The 22,513-nt window shown below is 38.2% G+C and overlaps 1 protein-coding gene across 6 annotated transcripts in view; it reads right to left on the reverse strand.

Moving 5' to 3' along the window:
* Positions 1 to 22,513, reverse strand: part of Hecw1 (HECT, C2 and WW domain containing E3 ubiquitin protein ligase 1) — a 277,118-nt gene that overhangs the window by 70,023 nt on the left and 184,582 nt on the right. For 2 of the 6 annotated variants that reach the window (XM_042278238.2, XM_076572943.1), the window contains 5 exons: positions 19,652 to 19,752; positions 16,831 to 18,132; positions 12,406 to 12,507; positions 6,930 to 7,080; positions 898 to 1,037 (listed from right to left, as the gene is read on the reverse strand). In XM_042278238.2, the coding sequence (XP_042134172.1) occupies positions 898 to 1,037; positions 6,930 to 7,080; positions 12,406 to 12,507; positions 16,831 to 18,132; positions 19,652 to 19,752 (1,796 nt within the window). Of the gene's footprint in view, positions 1 to 897; positions 1,038 to 6,929; positions 7,081 to 12,405; positions 12,508 to 16,788; positions 18,133 to 19,651; positions 19,753 to 22,513 lie in introns of all 6 variants that reach the window. The other 4 variants (XM_015998717.3, XM_042278236.2, XM_042278239.2 and 1 more) reach the window with 2 other exon arrangements.

The raw sequence follows: 22,513 nt of genomic DNA on the forward strand, positions 1-22,513 counted from the left end.
TGGGCCATACACATATAACACGTAGGATGGGGGACTATTATAAAGAAGGATTCTGGCAAGACAGAGGCAAGGGGGAGATGGGAGCAGGAAATTTAGGCTAAAATGACTAAAATTCATTATATAAATGTGTGAAACTATCAAACATTTAAAAAAATTAAAAAATAAATCAAATAAAAATCAAAAAATAAATCAAATATAAATCAAACAATATCTATGTTGCCACAAATCACTGAGACCTACCAGAATGAGAATTAACACATCTACTTGTCTAGACTGTCTTTGGGCCTTTTTTGGCAAATCTGTCACCATTTAACCCAATTCAAAGAGAAAGTGGCTTACTGGGATTTCACTGTGGTAACCATATTTGTTGTTTTGGGTACAAAGAGTGGAAGCCAGTCTCATGCTTTTTAAATATCATTATTGGCATTCCAATCAGGTTAGATTTAAAGAAATTAAAAAAAAAAACCAGGAAAATAAGGCTTGATACATGGTAAAAACAATATGCTCTTGGATTTGTGAACAAGAAGGCTACCAGAATACCTCTTTGTGCCCAGATTCCTCCTTGGTAGAACTGAATTTTATCCTAAATGCACAAGACTCGTTAGAAATGGATTGTGAACATTTATCACATTTTATTTATAAGTGGAAATCCTCAGGACACAAACAGATACATTACCTAACAACACAGGAGTCTATATCTTCTAACATTCCTAGTGGGAAGCTTTGCTGTCTCCCTTACTCATGTCTCTATTTCCTCTATCTTCTTCAATATTTTGTTGCTGTCCTATCTGGGGATCATGTGGCTATCCCATGAGGCAGGGTAAGGACTTGGCTTGCATACTTCCATCACAGCCATTCCATGCCACCTCCAGTGTTCTGAGTCCCCTCCTCCAATACCTAAGCTTGACTGGGAAGATTCTGCTTCTGAGTCACTTCCTCCACCTCCACCTCCTCCGTCCGGTATTTGCTCACAGCTTTGGTTGCCAGAATCTTCATCAGGTCTCTCTGTTGCAATGGTTCTTTGAATGTTTTGATACCTATATATTAGAAAATGGAAAGACAAGAGTCAACTTGTGTTTGCTAATGCTCTGAATAATGCAATTGGAAAAGTCTGTAAGCAATTGTATTGAAATCAGAAATGTCTATAACTCCAATAAGATAACCAGAGCAATTAATAAGACAACTATTGTCACATTGTTTGACTAGGTAGCTGGACAAGAGGGTTGTGGATAGGGAAGGGGAGATGTTGGTTAGATCTAAAAATATAGTTTTGAAATCCCATAATTCCTCCAAGTTATGACAAAATGTGGCTTATATGAGTCTTGTGTTCAGGAAGAAGATGGGGAGAGGTGTGCAGAGGGGGAGGAAGGAGAGCAAATAACCAAGTTTGCAGGTGTAATTCAAGATGACGTGAGGAGTGCATCGAGTCCTGTACAGGTTCATTCTTCCACAGCAGGCTTCTGAAGGAGACAGTACCCTATTTTTTCCCTGACTTTAAGGAGCAAAGTTTCTCCACCATGGTCTCCAAGCTGCTTACAAGAGGATCTGTTAACTTACATTCACTGAAGAAAATTGAAACCTGTGCTTCTAAGAGATACTGTTGAGATATTGTTCTGTGTATCTAGGTTTGAGATTCATCGGTCTGTAGGATTGTTACATTTTATCTTATCATCCATCAATCACTTCTGATAACTTGTGAGAAACCACTCTTGCCAGGGGCAGTGACTGTGAGACATCTATTGAGAAAGTGTGGAATTCATGCAGTGATCAGAGCATTAGGATGTGCTTGTTTCTCACCTCTCTGTGGTGGGGAGCTTATGGGGAGGTAAAAGATGACCCACAGTGATCTTGCTGGAACATGGGGAATGAAGCTGGGAGAATAGAAGCTGCCAATCTCTGATTTTAACTGGGGTCAGAGCATTGCCAAAGACTGCAAAAGTCGCTATTGGACAATTACCTAATGGATATGGCATTCATAATTTTCTCCAATGGCTAAACAATTTTTTTTTAGAGCCATATGTTCTCCCACTCTCCTTTTAAGATGTAGAATCAAAGTCTTCTCCTCTCAGGGGACTGAACATAGCATAGGTGACAGTTTGTGATGGAACCCAGAAAGCCTGCGGAAGCTCAGATCACAGAAGCCACAGACTCAGCATGCCTCCCTTTTTTATCTCATCAGGAATGATCTTTAATGTCCTCCTGCACTTGTTTTGTTTGCATCTAAAAATATATAAAAGGCTCATGGAAATCTGTAATAAAGTCAGCTGAAATATACAATTTTTAATTACGCATGCATGCATGCAAATATAATTATAAAAAATAGAAAAACCTTCCCAAACAGAACCATGCCAGTCCAAATAAACAAACAAACAATAATAAAAACTGCAGAACAAAAATTTCATGTGGGAATTAGTTACAATTTTTAAAGAAAAGGTTATGATAAAAAGTTGATCCTCTCAGAAGTGAAATGTATGTCATCCCTAAATGCCAGAAATATGGAAATATCTCCTAAATCAGCCAAAACAGACCAGACAATGAGACAGAAGTAAAACTATTTTGGGCATAGTAAAATCTATAAAGCCATATTGTTAAAAAACATTAGGCATCAATAAAAAATACCCAAACTGTTTTATTTCCTGCTAGTATTTTGGGAATAGAATCACAAAGGAATACTCTAATATAAGATAATCTTAATATTTAAAATGGCCTTGCTCTTCAAATAAAAAATCATGATAAAACAATAAGCAAATATTCAATAACATGAGAAGTTACATGTACTAAACTATAGTCATTCAGAATATTTACAGGGATCTAAATGTTAGTCTGAAAACATGGCAGTGATATAAAGCCCTTATCATAAAAAATAAATATATTGTCATTATGTCATACTATGTAAGAATCATGACATATATATTGAAATAAAAATTGGATAAATTTCTTTAGAAGTTTAAACTTTGGGTTAATATGAATATAGTTTTTTTCTATTTAAATTGAATTCTCCCTTAACATTAATAATTAATCATTTAATAATTAATTTATTTTTAATTAATTTTATTAATTAAATAAATTTTATTAATTAAAAGTAAGTTTTAGTTGATATTTAAAATGAAAATGCATGGTGTTTTTTTTGCTTCTCATATATATGTATATATGCATGTGTGCATGTGTGTATGAAAGTAGAGTTAATTAATGCTAGACAGTCTCCAACTTTAGGAATTAACTCAGAAATAACCTTGTATTGAGTTCTAGGCAATTTTTGGTAGTACAACTTTTGATTGCATTTCTCAGGGCATGTCTTTTGATCTTCACATTCATGTAGTGGACAGTCAAGGAAGACTCCACCTCACAATGCTAACACATATTTCCATTTTTCAGTGAGACAGTGATCCTTGTAGATTTTTCTAAGTAAATGGAAGTTATCAAAAAAAATTACCTAGGCATGATGACAAGTGAGTATACTTTTAGTACACTTTTTGTGGCTGCCTACTTCCAAATCAGAGAAGCCTTTAAATACTTTAAAATAACGGGAAAGACAAGTGTCTAAAAATATGAACTTCTGTAAACAGACTTTTCCACAAGAAACTAGCACTTTCTCATTGCAAAACTACTTTTTCTTTATCTGTTCAAATTCAAATGCAGTTCTCCATTCAGCATGGTCCCTGGCTGTCTCTCCCAGTGTGTGCAGCTCCATGGAAGGGCTCCTGTCTGCTGCAGATAGATTTGGACTGAATTTTGTTTAGTACAATCTGATCATCACAAATGTATACTGATTTTTATGTCTATTTTGTTTTTTTAATACATTGCTTTGTTGGTTTGATTTCCTGTGCTTTGCTTATTATTTGGTGTTCAAACAGCACCTCTTGCACATGTAGCTTGATGACACTTTTGGTTAGCTAAGCAATTTCAGCATATTGCTTCAAACGCTCTTTCTCTCTGTAAGATGACTTACAACAGAGAAAGGCTGTATGCATTTATGTCTAATAAAACTAGGTCATGGTAATTCCTTGCAATATGCTTTGTTCCTGTGGGAATAATTGCAGAGAAATATGCTGTGGCTGAAAATCCTTTATGGTTCTTATTCATGACTTAGATATTCAGGTACTGATAGAAAAATGGAAGGCAAATGTCTTCTAAAATACTCAAGTGATAAAAGAATGCTCTGGTGACATTCATCTAAAGTATACTCAGAATTCATTTTAATTAATCAATTAAGTGTGTGTGTGAGTGTGAGACTGTGAATGTGTGCACAGGTGTTTAGTACTCAGAGGTTGACATCAGGTGGTGTTCCTTGATGACTCTCTTTGTTTTGAGACAGGATTTCTCAAGGAAGCTGGAACTCACTAATTCATCTGGACTATCTGTCCAACAAACCTAGTAACCTACTGATTTGGGCTCCCCTGATCTGGGATTACATGAGTATGTGCCACATCTAGGTTTTATATGTATTCTGGAGATCTCATATAGTTATCTGGACTCAGGTCCTGGTGATTACACAGTAAGCACTTTAATGATGGAGCTATCTCCCCAGTTACTTTTATCTATCTATCTATCTATCTATCTATCTATCTATCTATCTATCTATCTATCTATTCATTCATTCATCTGGAAGATTTATTTTCTTAGTTTCATGTGTGTATATGTGTGTGCCTGTGTGTATATTTGTGTGAGTGTATGTCACATGTGTACAGGTGCCCACCAAAGCCATAGAGGGTGTCAGATTCCTCAAAGCTGGAGTTATGCATGATTGTGAGCCACTGGACATAGGTACTAGGAAACAAACTTGGGTTCTCTAGAAGAGCAAGAAGTACTTATAATCATCAGGATATCTTTGCAGTTCCTTGCTTTTATTTATAATTAGCCTACAAAGTATCAAGCTTCCGTATGACATCCCCATGCATTCTTATCTGTAGTTGACTTAACCAACCCTAACTTTCCCTCATCTCCCATTTTTAATTAAACTTTTCCACTTCAAGTATTATCCCTTCAACTTTCATCTCACATGTGCTCTATGTATTTTTAACAGGTTAAAAAGCTTACTTAATAAGCAGATACAGTTAAGTCTTAAAGGCTTTGTTATCAATAAATATACTCAACCTAGGTTTCTAGCCTTTTCAGTCTCCTCCAACTTTTTCTTTAACTTAGCACTTGAAAAATAAACAAGACAGGATGTAGATGCAATTTCAACTGGAGTAGGCCTGATGCTTGCACTTCTTCTTCTTCTTTTTTTTTTGGTTTTTCGAGACAGGGTTTCTCTGCGTAGCTTTGCGCCTTTCCTGGAGCTCACTTGGTAGCCCAGGTTGGCCTCGAACTCACAGAGATCTGCCTGCCTCTGCCTCCCGAGTGCTGGAATTAAAGGCATGTGCCACCACCGCCCGGCAATTTGCACTTCTAATAACAAAAAATATCCTGAAGCCATTGCTCACTCTGTCTTCAAAGAATAAAAAAATAGAGATGTTGTTGGCCTGAAGCCTGAGGGACACAGCACCCATGGTTGCAACCCAAACCCAAATAGTATCTGTGAAAGTTCAAGAGTGAAGGCATAGTTTCCAATCAAAATGATTCTAGAAGAATTTCTATTTCTTATAAGGTCTTGATATGTTGCTCAAGCTGGCCTTGAGATCCTCCCACCTCAGCATCTCAAATAGCTGGAATTACACAAGTGAGCCACCATAGGCCATTTCAGAAATATTATAAGCATCTATTTTTCAGGGATAAAGACTTTTGAAGAACTACTGTTTATGGGTGCACAATGATGATGAGAAGAGGGAGAACTCTACAGTGATGGTGTTCAGTGATTATGAGAAGAGGGACAGTTCTACAGTGGTGGGTGTACAATGATGATAGACAAGGGCCAAGTCTACAGTGATGGGTATACAGTGATGATAGACAAGGGCAAAGTCTACAGTGATGGGTGTACAGTGATGACAGATAAGGGCAAAGTCTACAGTGAATGGTGTACAATGAGAGACAAGGGCAAAGTCTACAGTGATGGGTGTACAGTGATGATAGACAAGGGCCAAGTCTACAGTGAATAGTGTACAATGATAGACAAGGGCAAAGTCTACAGTGATGGGTGTATAGTGATGATAGACAAGGGCAAAGTCTACAGTGATGAGTGTACAGTGATAGACAAGGGCAATGTCTACAGTGATGGGTGTACAGTGGTGATAGACAAGGACAGTCTACAGTGATGGGTGTACAGTGATGATAGACAAGGGCAAAGTCTACAGTGAATGGCGTACAATGATAGACAAGGGCAAAGTCTACAGTGATGGGTGTATAGTGATGATAGACAAGGGCAAAGTCTACAGTGATGGGTGTACAGTGATAGACAAGGGCAATGTCTACAGTGATGGGTGTACAGTGATGATAGGCAAGGACAGTCTACAGTGATGGGTGTACAGTGATGATAGATAAGGACAAAGTCTACAGTGATGGGTGTACAGTGATGATAGATAAGAACAAAGTCTACAGTGATTTTTGAGGCAATTTTTCTATATTTGTGATTTTTATTTTTGTGGAAACTTTCCTTGGAATGTTAACCACTTTGAGTTCTGTATCTTTGAAGAAATCTTATGATGAAAACTAGTCTTCCAAAAATGTGCTCACTGATGTAATTTTACATGTAATTTTTGGAGAGTTTTTAGGAATCTTCATATCCTTGGGGTTAAGGTCATAGTTAAAGAATTTCTTATTTTTTGTTTGTACCAGTAAGACATTTAGAGGAATCCTATATTTAAATGTCACTCAAGCTTGACATGCTTCCTGTCACTAACTTCCAAACCTGGCCTTCCAAATACTTACCAGGAACAAATTTCTTACATAATTAATTTCATCCAGATTCCTTACAGTGAGCAGGAAAGCAGAACTGTCTTGCCATTTTTATCTAACCAAGGCTTATAGGGTCTTGTTCCACACTGGTCACCAACCTTCTGTTAAGTTGCTCCATCTGGTGGACAGACCCGGACCTGATCATTCCATCTGGGGTAGGTGCCACTGTTGGTCGCTGCCAGGTGGTTGTACGATTTACATGGTCCACATAAAAGACCCGTCCATGGCTGTCAATTCGAGCTTCCCAGTCTAATGTTTAATAAAAGGACAAGAAATGTCAAGTACAGACTACTTGTCGACTCATATGGACACATTCCACTTCCAGGTCTTCTGAAGATAGACTTCACCAGTGGCTCATTATGAAGACCACACCCCACCTCTCTTGTCTTCTAGCACTTGCCATGACTCATAGACACGAGCTTGGAATCAGCTTCCCAGAAAGGAGCTAATATACTCAGACTCTACTTTGCCATGATAATTGTGGTTCCTTGACTAAGACGTGTGCTTAATACTGTCTAAAAAAATTTGCTTATTGCTTTAAAAATCTTGCTGGTTATTCAAGCAACAGTTGCAGAAGATTGGACAAACCCTGCAGGAAGCATTGGTGTGATGTTAAAGAATCTGTTCTTTTCTCAGTCTAACAGGAGGAGGAGGCTGGGGGCAGTCACAATGGATCGTGCATCTAAACCCCTTTCTAACTTAGTTCTGAAATGCTGGATGTGCAATTTCAGAAAGCTTCTTTCTAAACTGAGCATGCTCAAGCAACTACAATTTCTTTTAAGGGTGTGAATGGAAGAATTTGATAACTACAGTTTCAAAATATCCATGTGATCAAATGTAAACTTACAGTATATATTGAACCTACCTATGGCTAGTTAACCAAACCAAAACAGATCAATAGTACAATAACAAACATCCAACTGGATGGGGGAAAGGGAAGGAGGAAGGAATGCAATTATTTTTTAATTAAAAATGCATTTAAAAATAAGCAAAATATGAAAAGATAAAACCCTTTTAAAATTACGCCTTTTTAAAAATGTTTGAGATTATAATTACATCATTTCCCTTATTCTTTTCCTTTCTCCCATTTATCCCTCCTTGCTCCTTTTCAAATTTATGACCTCTTTTTATCATTAATTGTTGTTACATACATATATGTATATGTATGTATATGCTCATATATATATATTAAATATAGCTATAAAAACTTTGTTGCTAAGTAACCATCACAAACAGTAGAAGGAGTCAAGGCAGAAGCATAGATGATTAGGTGATGCACATGTAAGCTGAAGTGGGTTAAAATCCATGAATAAATGTCTTGAATCTGAGTGCTAAATGTGTTTCATCTATATCTGAACTAGGCATGTAAGAGCAATGATGCACAGTTATGGGTAAAACTTCTGTAGTTCACATATAAAAATGTGGTGGAAATAACTCCAATATGGTGTTGTGTTGAAAATGCTAAGGAAATACTAAACATGCTAAGACAAATAGAAAACATAATTGCAAAAAGAGGAAAACCATTTGGTCTTTTAAGTGAGAAAAGACAGTTTCAGGAGTGGATCCAATATTAACAGTTATCTTGAAAACTCATGACTTAGGCAATGATATAGTGACTCTTCAAGTTTTAAATGGAAGATAAATTTGGCATTCTTATGGTTTTATATGTGTATGGCATATCTGTTTAGAAACATAATTTTGTATGCCTAACGTAGAGAATTGTTAATGCCCAATGAAAATCCAAATGCCAGAAAAGACAAAAGTTAATGTATATGGCAAATGGAAGGAAAAAATGTAGTTGAATTACAGAAATATATTCTAGGAGGATTTCCCTAAAGTAGTCTATTAGATATTCAGATGTCAACTATTAGAAAAATAATTTATTGATGATAATATTGTATATACTTGTAATTTTATCACTTCATAATTAATCTTGTTCCAAAAGTTTGTAATTTATGTTGTTTTTTAATCATAGAAAGCTATTGAGCAATTGTTTTTCTTGAACAATCATCCAACAAAGCATAAAAATTAACTTTCAAATAAGACCATGTTCTTTAATTCAGGTGAGAAAACCCCACTTCCACTTGTTATAAATAGGAGCTTTGTCAAGTTCTAAGGACACAGATAACACAGATCTCTACTCCAAGGGAAGCAAAGACTTCTCCATTAGCCTTGCAAATTCTCCAAGGGGGAGGGACACTGGAAAATGGAACACTGATGATACATTCTTAGCAAGTTTCAAATCTCAAAATCACTCCTGGAAAGGATGGTCATCAAAACCCTCAGCTCCTTTATTAATACATTAAGTATCGGAAACACATAGTGTTAATTTTTAGATTTTTACAAATATGTATTAAATAATTAGCTGCATTTGAGTATGTTTTCTGGGTTGCTTTGTAAAGAATTTATTTTCACATATCTTACAAACATCATTTTTTTTTTTTTTTTTTTTTTTTGATTTTCGAGACAGGGTTTCTCTGCGTAGCTTTGCGCCTTTCCTGGAGCTCACTTGGTAGCCCAGGCTGGCCTCGAACTCACAGAGATCCGCCTGGCTCTGCCTCCCGAGTGCTGGGATTAAAGGCATGCGCCACCACCGCCCGGCCAAACATCATTTTTATTACATATTTTATCCATTATTTTGAATGGATCTTCAGGCCTCAGCATTAGTAGAAGAATTAAGTACTGTGATGCCATGAATTTACATAGACCCCTGAAAACAGTATCTATCCTACACTAGGGCAAGTTACAGTAGTGTGGGTCAGGTGGAGTCATTTAAAATGGAATGAATTCTTGAATACCTAATTATGTCTTATTAAGAACTTAAACATGTATTGTCTTCACTGTTGGACTATGTATTTAAATATTTTAATAAATGCAATACTCTACATATATATTTTTCTTGAACTTTATAAATATATATCTAATTGCCTTCTTGCCATCACTACTTGATGATATCTCAACTATAATATGATCAAGGCAAGCTTCAGATCATTCCCATTCCACCTCCTCTACAAAAGGTTTTTTTCTGTCAGCCAAGGCTAAAAATGAGTCATTCTTAATTCTTATTTTCATCTCATTTCCATACTCAATATGTCATCAAAGTTGTCTTCAACATATATGTTTAGATATATTAACAATTCAATTGCTGCTGCCCTGATCCAAATCATCAATGTTTTTAACTTTTGCCACTACAATAACCTTATGTTGTATCTCATAGACTTCTATTCTTCGTCTTCATTTTATTCCCTGCACAACAACCAGGGAAAAAAATCTTTCAAAATACAGGCCAGAAATATCACTTCCCTGCTCAAAATGCTGTGGTGTGTCCCATTCATTCAGGGTCAAAGCCACACCTCTGCAGTGGTTCTCAACCTGTGGGTTGTGACCTTTTGACAAACCTCTATCTCCAAAAATATTTACATTATGATTCATAAAAGTAGCAAAATTACAGTTATGAAGTAGCAATGAGAATGTCATGGTTGGGGCCACCACAGCATGAGGAACTGTATTAGAGGGCTGCAGCATTACGAAGGTTAAGAACTCCTGCAGCAGTCTCCAAAGCCCCAGGTGATTGCTTTGTGCTGTTTCCCTTGACTGGATTATCTGCCACTTTCTCTCTTCCTTGGCTTCAGATGCACCCCCTGGCTTTATTCTTCGAGCCCACCATCAATGCCTCCACTTAGAGCTTGGCAGCTGCTATGATTGCTCCCCCTGCCTGTAAAGCTTTCCCCCAGCATTATTTTGAGTAGCTCTGCTCTCTCATCCATTATCACCCTCTTAGGGAAGCTTGCTTAGACTTCTGGATCTAAAATTGCAAATCAGTTGTCTACTATACATGAAACGACTCCTTATCTTTATCTATTTAATTTTTTTCATTGCATTTATCACCAATTAAAAGTAGTCTCCTATGTATTATTTTTATTGTTTATCATCTACTTTACAGTTTAGCATGAGGAATCATTGTCCATTCTGTTTACCTAAAATAGCACCAATTACACAGTATTCAGCAAATAATTGATGAATAAATGACTGTCAGTAATAAAGTCATTCATGTCCTATTTGAGATTGCCTAACAAAATCCTGTTGTCAAAATTCACTAGCAAATTTTCTAAAATTTTTCATTGCTTTATGGATAAAAATTAAAACCTATTTAGATTCTATTTTAATTATTGAGAGTGGTTTATACTAGGTAGTTATTTTGAGGTGATTGTATGTCAAATTATTTTTAATACCTCTATTTATAACTAGTTATGCTACGGCATGGATTGTAGATCAGACTATTTATACATGTGTAGATAGGATTTGTGTGTGTGTGTGTGTGTGTGTGTGTGTGTGTGTGTGTGTGTGTGTGAAAGAGGCTTGTTTTGGAAATGACATGTTATGTATACATTTTTCAAATAATCACATATGAAATATGATGGGGGTTTTACTGTTTTCTTAAGTCATATCATAAATCAGTATATAAATAAATAAAGAAATCAAGCAAAAAGCTAAAAAAACATAATGTTTGGTTTGGCCTCAGAGAAATAAATGTGGTGATGCTTTAAGATATAAATTCCTCACTGTTAACATATGACTGAATGGGGAGAAAAGTAGTATTCACGTAAAATACAATACCAAGAACAGATGACTTCCTAAATAAACATTTCTCTTTTTAAAAACTACAACTGCCCAATGCAAGCTCATGCAAAAATTTAAATTTTGGGAATAATTTTTCATTTATAATAATTTATCCAATATTAAAGGTTATCTTTGTGTGGAAAAATCCTGAACTCAAATAGAGAAGTTCCAGAATTCATGAACACATGTTATATTAAATGAGTTTTAAAAATTCAGAGGTTCATTTCCTTCTAAATATTTTAAGTGGAGTGGTACAGGTTAAGCCTGAATGGCATGTATAGACTACCTAGTCCAAACTCAGAATTTAGCAGATGTGGACATTAAAGTTTTTATTCTCACAAATAATAAAATATAGTATTTTAGAGATTAAATGAATTTCCTAAGCTCAAATGACTAGCTAAAGAATTATTAATTTAGGACAGTTACTAGGACAAAATGTTACTGAATTCTATCCTAAAAATAATAGTTTTCCTGGAAATGTCTAACAACTACAGACATTTGGAGTTTTTAATTTTTTGATGCATGTTATTTTGGAAAGTACAGTTTCTTAAAACACTATGAGTTGAAGTTGTTGTATTCTATGGAGACACTTGTGGATACTGGATTCGCTGGAGAAAAATAGACTTCTATTTCCAACTGAAAAATTTAAAATGGTAAATTTATGACTGAAAGGTCACAAACAAAGACTAGTCAGGTCTTATAAAGAAATGTTACTGATTTTCTTCTTCTCCTTCAAAACCTTAGGGACATTAACAACATTTGGTTGTCACTTTAATACCATATATTGAAACAGCTTGTTGAAAAGCCTGGTTATAGTAAGTATATATTGGTGTTTAGTAGCAGTGCTAAGTATGGAACTTGGAAAGAGTTTTGGATGCTTGCATGTGAGTTCACACTGACCTGTTCAGACTCGGTGGGAAGAGTTAAGTCATAGATTTGAAAACTAAAGCTTACTTGGTGGAAGAGGCTCATCGATTGTTGGGTAGTGATGATGTTCAGGCCTCAAGGAAGGAAGCTGGCTTATTGGCTGGGAATTATGGAGTATAGGACATTCACCTATGAACAAGATAGTCAAGACATTCATATTCATTGCTATGGCAATGTTATAAAAAACATGACTGTAAACAAAGATCACCATAAGAAGCAATAAATAAAATGGGCAATCTAGTTTTAGTCAGTTTACTATAACCATGTCATCATGACAGAAATTATTAAGGAAAAGGAAGAGAAGGAAGAAGAGCAGGGGGAAAGAAGAGTAAGTAAGTAGAAAGAAGAGGAAGGCAGAGAGGAAAAAAGAGGAGAAAAAGGAAAATCCAAATACATTTTGACTTTCAATCTATGCCACATAGACCAATCCATGGGCTCAGAGTCTATTTCTGCAATCACTTCAATTGTCATGTTAGAAGGTGACACCAGAAAGGAACCCAAGGGAAAACTTAAGGAGCCTTATTTTAGTCCAGTAAAGGAGACAGGCTTGTTTAAAGGGAGTGAAGCATGTATAAGGTCTCACAAAAGTTTTGTTGAATTATGGGAAACACACCTTATCATATGGATATGAGGGTCTTATAATTAAAACAACAGAAGACTATTCAAAGACTGTTTTTTTCAGACTTAGAGGGAGATTGAAACTCTAAGATAGTGCTTTTCCAAGATGGATTGAGGAACTGGTAGTCCAAGAATGTAAATTCCTACAAATGGAAATTAGAAGATGAGATGGGCAGTGAAACATGTCATGGGAAGTCATGGTTATTCCAGATTATGTGGAGGAGGAGTTAGAAAAGCCAAAGTGCTCTAGAAAGAGGAATGGACAATAGACAAAGGCAGTAGATAAAAGGCAAGAAGATGGATTCAAGAAAAATTGAAACAGAAAAGTGGGATAGATAGAAGAAAAAAGACATACAGAGAAATTATAGAAATAAACATCTATAGATTTAATGCCTCATGTTATTATATACGTTGCTTGTACTGCTGTCAGTACAGACTTATGATTAACCAAATAAAATTCCGGAACAGTGTTTCTGTTTCAAAGTCTACTGAAGTGTGCAGATTGACCATGTAAACGGTCCTAAATGATTCAATCTCTGGAGACCCAAAGAGCCCAAAACACAGACAGCTCCCATCCATTTCTATACTGCTTTTCTCCTGCCTCATACCATGCTCATACCCTACTAACCAGAAGACAAAAAGACATCTTTTCTTTCCTTTTCCTTCTAGGACTATTGTAGATAGTATGTATTCTATTAACCTTGGGTCAAAAATGGGGAGAAAGTAAAAAGTAATGGTCAAGATCTTTGAGGGATCTCAAATAGAGAACATTTCTCAGGATATTCACGCATGGAAATGATTTTTCTCACTATAGTTCTACAGACTATATGGGAAATAAATTAGTAGAAAGACATTAGGTGGGCTTAGTTCAGTAGTTTAATTTCAAGAGATAACTGACAATTAAAAATAAAGATGTACTCAGAACAAAAGGCCATTCTTAATATTAAAAATACATTTTTTCTGAGCATTCTCGCCATTACTAAAATCCTTTAGTTCTTTGAAGGTACCAGTAGAAATAAAGGAAGGCATTCCTCATGTCTGCACACCACTCACTGTGGACAAGTGGCCATTTCAAACACAGCTTCTGTGTTTAAGTGGACGTGGCACTCACATTTGTTTTCATAGGTGTTTAGGGTTAGAAATTTGAAAAGGAAAACAATCAATGGTACAAGCTGTTCGTCATCAGCTGCTGTCCTTTAAATTTTATTTCTTAAAAAAAAAAACCTCACTTCATTGGAATGAATTCAGCCAAACATGGTAGCCATGCTTCCAAACTTGTGGAAATATAATACTGTTGCTTGGCGAAAGCACACCTCACCTGCTTATGAACCCCAAGAAACTGCAGCGGTGTGACTGACTCATGGCGACTGACTGAAACCAGCAAGTGACTCTGTTCTGTACTAGAGTTTCACACAATCGCCTTGGCTTCACATAAAGTGTTCAGAATAGTCAAGAAGAAATAATATTTCTCAACTAAAAGTAAGAGAGGGTCTTTAAATTTATTCTTATTATAACCAACACGGCCAAACTGTAGAAGAGATAGAAAGAGACTTCCGGTAAGGAATCTGTGTCTGCAAAGACTATTGACGAGTTAGAATTTCAGTGTGTGGAAATGGTGGAATGTTACAGGCCCAAAGCTGAATTACAGTTCATCTTGGGATATTGTTCACCTGCTAAGTAGCCATTCTTTACCCCCATTCTGCATTAGATCTAATGTCTGGTTACTAATAGACAAAGCCTAACATCCAGATAGATGAAAAAAAACACCACTCTTTAGAATGAATAAACTTGACAAACCTCTAGTTTTCCACCAATCAAAGGGCTGTGTCATCACACAGTATCTAAGGTCTACAGCTGAGGTTTCTCCACTGTGCTGTAACCACCTACTCACCGTCTCCACTAATGCATTTTTGAAGTGTCATTATTTGCGGCTATCTTCATTTTGTTTCTACAGAAACTTCATGCTTTGGAACCTGGAATTTAAGGTGACCTAAAGCTTTGTTCTTAAGCCGTGGTCACTTATATTTGGTTCCAGAATAAACTAATTCTTATACTCTTTGAATTGAGAACTATGTATTTGTGTCAACATAAGCTACCAGAATACCATTTAAAGCAAAGTGACGATCATTTAATTGTATGAAAGTTTCCTTGGCTAGTATGGTAAGGGTAGAGTCAAAGGGTGCTTTTTCTTGTGCAACTTGAACAATTAACTTTCTTGCTTATCTGCCTGAAAGAACTCTCATTAGGAGAGAAGGCAGAATGCCTCATTGCTCCATGTCATTTAATTCTTCCCATTGTGCCCTGAGGTCAATGGTACAATTATACCCATTGGCACCCAACGAAGTAGAGATACAGAGCAGTTAGGTATTTTGCGAGGAAGTGGCATGATGGACTTGCCTCCAGGACCTGAACTCGTGACCATGTAACGCTGATCCTTTCACTTATCTGCAGTTTTTTTTTGAGAACTATTTTAAATTGAGTTTTAAGTAAAAATTTTATAGAAATAAAAAGAAGCATAACTTAGGTAAGGAATACTAGTTTAATAAGTGTCAGTTTGGATTTATGTGGAATGAGCAATTCATTTTAAAACCAAAGGTGGCAGCCTTTGGATTAGAATTTTATTTGTAACATGAGATTTTATGTATTTGCACTAAAACTGGGCTGGCAGAAATGAAGATATTCCAGAAAGACACTTATAGCCCTCAATCTGACTAACAGACTTGAAACAATGGACCCAAGAAATTAGAATTTTTTTTTAGGAATTCCATGTTAGAAGGAAAAGGCTGAGGCCTGTTGCTGGCCTGTGAGAGAGCCTGTGTCTGGCAGATTTCAGACAGTTTCTACAACTTGTCAGACCTTCCTTCAGGGAGAACCAGGAGACAGTTATGATGAGGGAGAAAGCCAGACAATGATGATGGGTGGGACTAACCCTTAGCATAAACTACTTAGTTATTCACAACTCTAAACTCAAACCTTCTATCAAGACCCTAAACACAGACCTAATGTGTTCCACTGAACCTTTTAGTCCTCTTTTCCAATGTGACAACCCTCTTTTTCTGCTTTTCACTATTCATGGTGTCTTTAGTTAGTGGAACCTTGATTGGTAGGGATGTCAGGACCTGGGCTCAGACCCAAGAGACTCTGGTTAATAATGCTGTTCTTCCTTTCCAGTGGTTAAAATAATCCAACAAAACAAAACAAAATCAACTCTTATAGCAGGAATTGGGCTGGTAGAAAGAAGAAAAAGACATGTCATCTATCCATGTACAGAGTGCATTGCCATGCTGGCCAATGCCAGTGCTTTTGGACAAACTGGGGGAGTGGCCCCCAGAGCTATCAGAGTGTTCCAGGGGGAAGAATCCATGTTCTTCAGCAATTACTCATATCTATCACTGATCTTCAATGTGTTTTAGGAACTCAATATATTTGCTATCTAATGCTGATGATAATGCCTATCTGCCATGATTTAATGTTTATGTCATTTGATACTAGTTTTACCCCTGGGGTTACTGTTAAGACCAGGAAGCTACCTTGTACCAACTAGCTCTGGTCATTAGTCAAAACAAAAAGAAGCACACACACACAGGTAGGTAGCCACTCACATCCTACTAGCTGTATTTCTTGGTGTGAATTTGAGACAAATTGTGCCAGAAATTCACACACATAGACAACAGCATGAATATGTGCATCCAGACTAGCCCTTTGAGACTGGTCCCTCCACCTCCACAGGGGGAGGTTCGTGTCTTAGTATCGTGGTGGCCCTATTCTCACTGATCTGGTTTGCAGTCTAACCTTCTCTCCTATTGCTGGGACCTGCCATGGGGGACTCCAGACCTTCAGTAGTTCTTGCTGCATTCCCAGCAGGGGCAGCCAGTTCATCCTGCCAAGGCCCAGCCCCATTTGTAGACTCAGGATCTAGCTCTGGGCTTTGCATTGAGTCAGGGACCGACTCGAATGCGCTGTTTTCCTCCTCCTCATCCTCTTGCGAAGAGAAGACGGTGCTCTCGGAGATCTTGGCGCTGTCCACAGAGGAAAAGCGTGTGTGGCTGGCAAACCGGTTGTTGCCATTGTAGCAGGAGCTGCTGTAGCAGGAGCTGCTGTAGCAAGAGCTGCTGTAGCACGATGTGCTGTAGCACGAGGGACTGCAGCACGAGGCATCACAGCCCTCGCAACTGTGGTCTGCTCCTTGCTGGGGGCTGGAGTCACTCTCGCTCCCAGTGCTGGGATGTACATCACCATCCTGGCCAGCACCAATAGTTTTGGACAAACTGGAGACATGGCCCCCAGAGCCGTCAGAGGGTGCCATGCATAGAGTAGCCCCCTCATTCTCTCCATCTTCCATGGTCTGCGGGTCAGCGGCTATTGTGTCCACCTCGCTGAGCCCATCTTTTTCAGAGGACTCCTTTAGGGTTGTTTCCTCCTCCAAGCCGTCCTCCTCCTCTGTGGTGCTCCCTCTCTGAGCCGAGGGCATGCTGTGCAGCAGGGTATGGATTCGGATATAGTGTGTCCTTGGGGTTTCAGGGTCTCCACAGGCAGATGCAATCACTGTCTCAAGCTCAGACACAGGCAAGGAACATGGTCTGCTTTTTTTTTTCACCGAGGCCCTCAGCTGCAGTCCAGGCTCTCTTTGCTCCAGGGCAGAAACATCCTCTTCCTCCTCCTCCTCATCTGGGCCCTTCTCTTGCATCTCCTCCTCTCTGGCTCCATTTTCCGGCACTGTTTCCTCTTCTGCCTGGCTACCTGGGCCTGCACTGTCTTCTGGCAACGGCGGTGGTGGCAGATCCTCTTCCAGGTGAAGTTCCTCTGCCACTTCTTCTGCACTCAGAGTGGGCTGGGTGGCACGTTGCTCCGGGTCTGGAATCTCTTCAGCCCCTTCGGGTTCTTCAGAGAAAGAACTACCATCTCCAGCCTCCATGGTACCTGCGGCTTCCTCAAGTGGCCTGGCATGCTCCTGGTTTTGGTTTCCTGAGCTGTTCACGCCATTCGCTTCACTTGGCAACTCTGGATTCAAGTTCTTGGAGTTTTCTGGAACGTCTCCAGGAGGTTCCCCATTGCTGCTTTCCACCACACTGTTCCCGACACTGTCCTGTATTTCTGCAGACTCAGGCTCAGCACTCAGAGAGATCTCCTCATCATCTGTTGGCAAGAAGAAAACGATGTCATTCTTTTGGGAAGAGCCATGGGAGCTAGTGCTCCGTGTAGGCACATGTAAAACATGGCAAAGGATCTCTAATATAAGATACTGGAGACGAGTGGATGAGGGCTTCTCGCTCTCTAGATTGCTACTAGAAAATTCTGTGATGAGTGCCCTTTATGTTAATGACACTTTCAGCAAGGCTACTATTTAAAAATTCTCTTTCAAGGGACTGCTAAGAAAAAATTTTTAACGTCCCAAACTGAGCTTTACCCAGTTTCAGAGATCAACAATGTTTGTTACAGACAGTGACATTCAGAGATGAGGATGGCAGTAGTGTTTATAATTTCTTAAAAACCCTAGACAAGTTGATTGCACTTGTTTAAAACATTTCCCATGGATCATCCTGCAAGATGATAGAATAGCTAAGTCAGGCTCTTGAGCTGCAACAGAAAAGAAAAGGGCTGGGTTGTGTTCATAGTCACCTGAAGTATTTAACAACAGGAAACTAAGTGTTCCAACCACACCACCTTTCAAGGAGAAGCAAACACTGTTTAACTTTACCTACTTGGCTGGAAATAGAGCAGACTGGCATTCCACTTCAAATGCATTAGTGCAATTCCCTATTTGAAGAAAATTATCTCTCTGCTAAAACATAAAGCTCTTTCTGCACACACTGAAGGGTCAGTCTTAGAAGAGCAAAAGGTTGGGTGTGACAGGATCAAACACATGTCTTCTTACAGCCCAGTTGTATACTGGGGCTTAGTGATTGGGTGGCAATAAACCCCAGCCTCTAAATTCTCAGAGGCTTCATTAGCTTTAATAGCAAATCATATATTTGGTTCAAGATGACTTAACATTTCTCAGCATGGTTTACATTTAGTATGGGTGTGTGGAAAAGAGAAAAAGGAGGATTATGAGTCATCATCTCATCATTATTGTTTGGAAATATGGTTTGGTATGGAAAATGAATACAAGACGGTTCTGAAAATGTCTGTTTATAATTTTCATATTCCCTGCCATACTGTTAAAAGTCACTGTATAATTGTAGCTCTTCAGCATTATGTCATTCTTCAGCTCAGAGCCAATCTATAACTAGTTACTAGGTAGAGAGGGATGCTTCACATTCATTCATTCATTCATTCATTCATTCATTCATTCAGTCAGTCAGTCAGTCAGTCAGTCACTCATGTGTAGAGTGATTAAACAGCTTTTGAGCATCTCCTATGTCAGGTTCCAGCAGTAAAATAATAAGAAACAGTTTGTATCACATTGTTGACCTTTATTCTACTGTGCAACTACTATCTTTGGGTGATGGGGGTTAAGAGGAACCTTTTAACCAAGGAGCTAGCAAACCTGGCTTTTAAAATAGGTCCCTGGCTTCTGGGACTCAGATGGAGATGAGAGAACTACAAAGCCTATAACACACTTGGAAATAACTATGGTTATTTGTGTTTTAGAGAAAAGAACCGCACTAGTACACTACCCTTGAACACGACATGAAGATCAGGTTGAAAGTACCTGCATGGATGGAGGATGTGATCTCAAATCGGAATTGCAGCTGTCCACTCACATGATCAGTTGGAAGCCTGCGGCCAAGTGTGTAGCTGACCACCCTATCCCTAGAAGGAAATAAGCACCATCACAGATTTTGTAATGAACTATCCTGCTAAAGACCACAGTGTGCTTTCTAAACCAGCTGGTGGGACAGGCAAGCTCAGAGAAACCACTGTAACAGGAAGTGAAGGTCTCTCTGGGGACATACGGTACCACCTTAAGGTACATATGTTGGGTCAAGTACAAGGAAATTCTTATCAAATATTCTAACTCAAGGGTCAGGAAACGACACCTCATATCTAGTCATCACTTTTTTTATTTTGGTATGGCCATGAGCTTTATTTTTAAATATTTTTGGGAAAACTCTTAAAGAAAAGTAAATTACGTGAAATTCTAATTTAAGTGTCCATCAACACTCATGAGCTTACACATTGCCTATGGCTATTTTCTGTCATAGTGGAAGAGCTGAACAGCTTAGACAGAGACTGTGTGACCTGTAAATCTTAAACTATTACTCCCTTCACAGACTAAGTTTGATAATATGTGTTATATAGAAGGCGAAGGGACAAAAATTGTAAATGTCTTTGCTTGATCTTCCTGTGGACATTGTCATTTCCAAATATGCCCCTGGCAATGGATATGCCAAAATATGTTGGGAGGAATATATGTAATGTATAAAAATAGATGCCATGATAGTTACTAGAGAACCTGTGCTGAGCTATGGAAAGCTACAGGATGGAGCAAAAACAAGACGTGTTCACTGACCTTGATTTCCAGATGCACCAAGAATAGAGACACTTATTGACTATCTGGACTCTGGTGCCACACCCATTCAAAGTACCTTTTTAAATTACTGAAAATAATCTATCCAGGGAAGAATCAATTTGAAGTTGTAATGATATATTTTCACAGGCAATACAGTTTTTACAAATTTCTGGCTACCTTGGCCAAATTAGGGAAAGTACTTCCTTGGGAGATCCAGGGATGAACAAAGGTACATTCCATAGCCAATTGTTAACTCTATATTCACTCCACTAATTCATTTGTGATACTTAAATAAAAACACAAGTCATTGGCTGTCAGTATTAAAAGTTTCCATAGGAAAAACTGACATTATGAAACAAATAAAATAATCCAATGATGTATTAATTTAATATTTTCCTCAATAAAGCATGGCATAATGTTTATTGTCAGAATTCATTATATGTCAGAATTAAAATATTATATGGAGATATAATTGGATTAATGAGAAAGTTCTGTTAATTTAGGAAGGGGAGATATTGGTTAATATTTTGAAGTATGTCCACTATGATCATAAGAAATACTTTCTGAATCTAAAACTTAATTGAAGTGAGAATTAAAGATGATCATATGTGACATGGTAATTAAGTTTACTATGTTTTGCACTCACTTTCTAAGATTTCCTTTCTTTGCTTTCAACTACTCAGAAACCAAGTAGTTTCTGAGCTCTTGCCATGTAAAAAGGCTGAAGTTGGCCTTTGTGTCCTACAGGCTGGAGTCTACATGTACCTCACAGAATCTGCCTTTAACAGTTGGCTGGAGAATAAGGAAAGACCAGTAAATAATGACCTAGGTGTCAGTGACATTCCCAAATTGAAGATTAGAGTTGAGTTTAGAGGCCAAAAGACAATTGAAATTACTACAGTTTAAGGAAAGAAGAGAGGACTGGAAATAGTGTGTGTGTGTGTGTGTGTGTGTGTGTGTGTCTGTGTGTGTGTGTCTGTGTGTGTGTGTGTGTATTCTGGGGTTGTACCATGGCTCAAGTCAAACAATTGCTGCTTTATGGCCATAGCCCAGTCATTTGTTCCTACTTATGTCGGATATATCCATAATGGGCAGCATTACAGAAGTGGTCCCTACAGATGATGGATGCTGCAGGCCTTGGAAGAGGAAGTGGAATGGCAGGAAGAAGTTGAAGAGTAGGAGTTGGAGAACTTCCAAACCCAATAGGGTAAGTGTGTCATCCCATCAGAGGTGGTGGGGAGTAATCCCACCAAGGCTTATTGTTGCTTGTACTCATCTCTGCTGCCCCTTCCTTCAAGATGAAAGACCACTAGGAAAATCAAACCTTGCTCAGCTTAGGGGAGACCCTCTTCTACCTCAATTTTTTTCCTACCTGGGTATACATTCTTCCACAGTGAAAGGCTGGCACTTTATGTCAATACTAAAAAAAGGAATTGGTATAGGAAAGTGGGTGAGTCCTCTCTGTTGCTGTAATGAACCAGAGAGTTCAGCCAGCAGGATGTAACTGGGTATCTGTTAGGCCGAGGTGTGCTTACCCCTGGAGTATCAGACATCTTGCCAAACCCCTTTTTGTCCTCTTGCCCCACACCCAGCAGAGCATTAGCATTGTGAGGATAGGAGAGGAATGAAAGGCATGTCGATTAACAAACTAGACAATCAGTTGCAGGAAGCCTCTCTTGGGGAGAGGTTGTACTTGGTCTTTGGAGAGAAGCAAGTGTGTTTAACCTTGACTTATCCCTCACAGGTCTCACTTTCCTATGTGAAGAAGCAATAATGCTTTCATTGTAGACATGTTATGAGAACCAAATTTTTTTTAAAAAGGTCATAAGGAACACCATTCCCTTTTAAGTTCCTTCTATGTGCCAGTGATAATGTTAGGCAATCTGCACCAGGGTCTTGTTTATGCACAAGCATAAACAGCAGTGCGAACATAGTCTGGCATGGGGTAGTAGCTCCATATATGTCAGCTTCCTTTGGTTTGAGAATTAATGGCATCCTTATGAGCACACAGCTACACACATGCTGTCAGGTACTAAACAAATCCCCAGAGAACTTCAAATT

This window comes from Peromyscus maniculatus, chromosome 5 (assembly GCF_049852395.1).
Source record: "Peromyscus maniculatus bairdii isolate BWxNUB_F1_BW_parent chromosome 5, HU_Pman_BW_mat_3.1, whole genome shotgun sequence".
Taxonomy (NCBI): domain Eukaryota; kingdom Metazoa; phylum Chordata; class Mammalia; order Rodentia; family Cricetidae; genus Peromyscus; species Peromyscus maniculatus.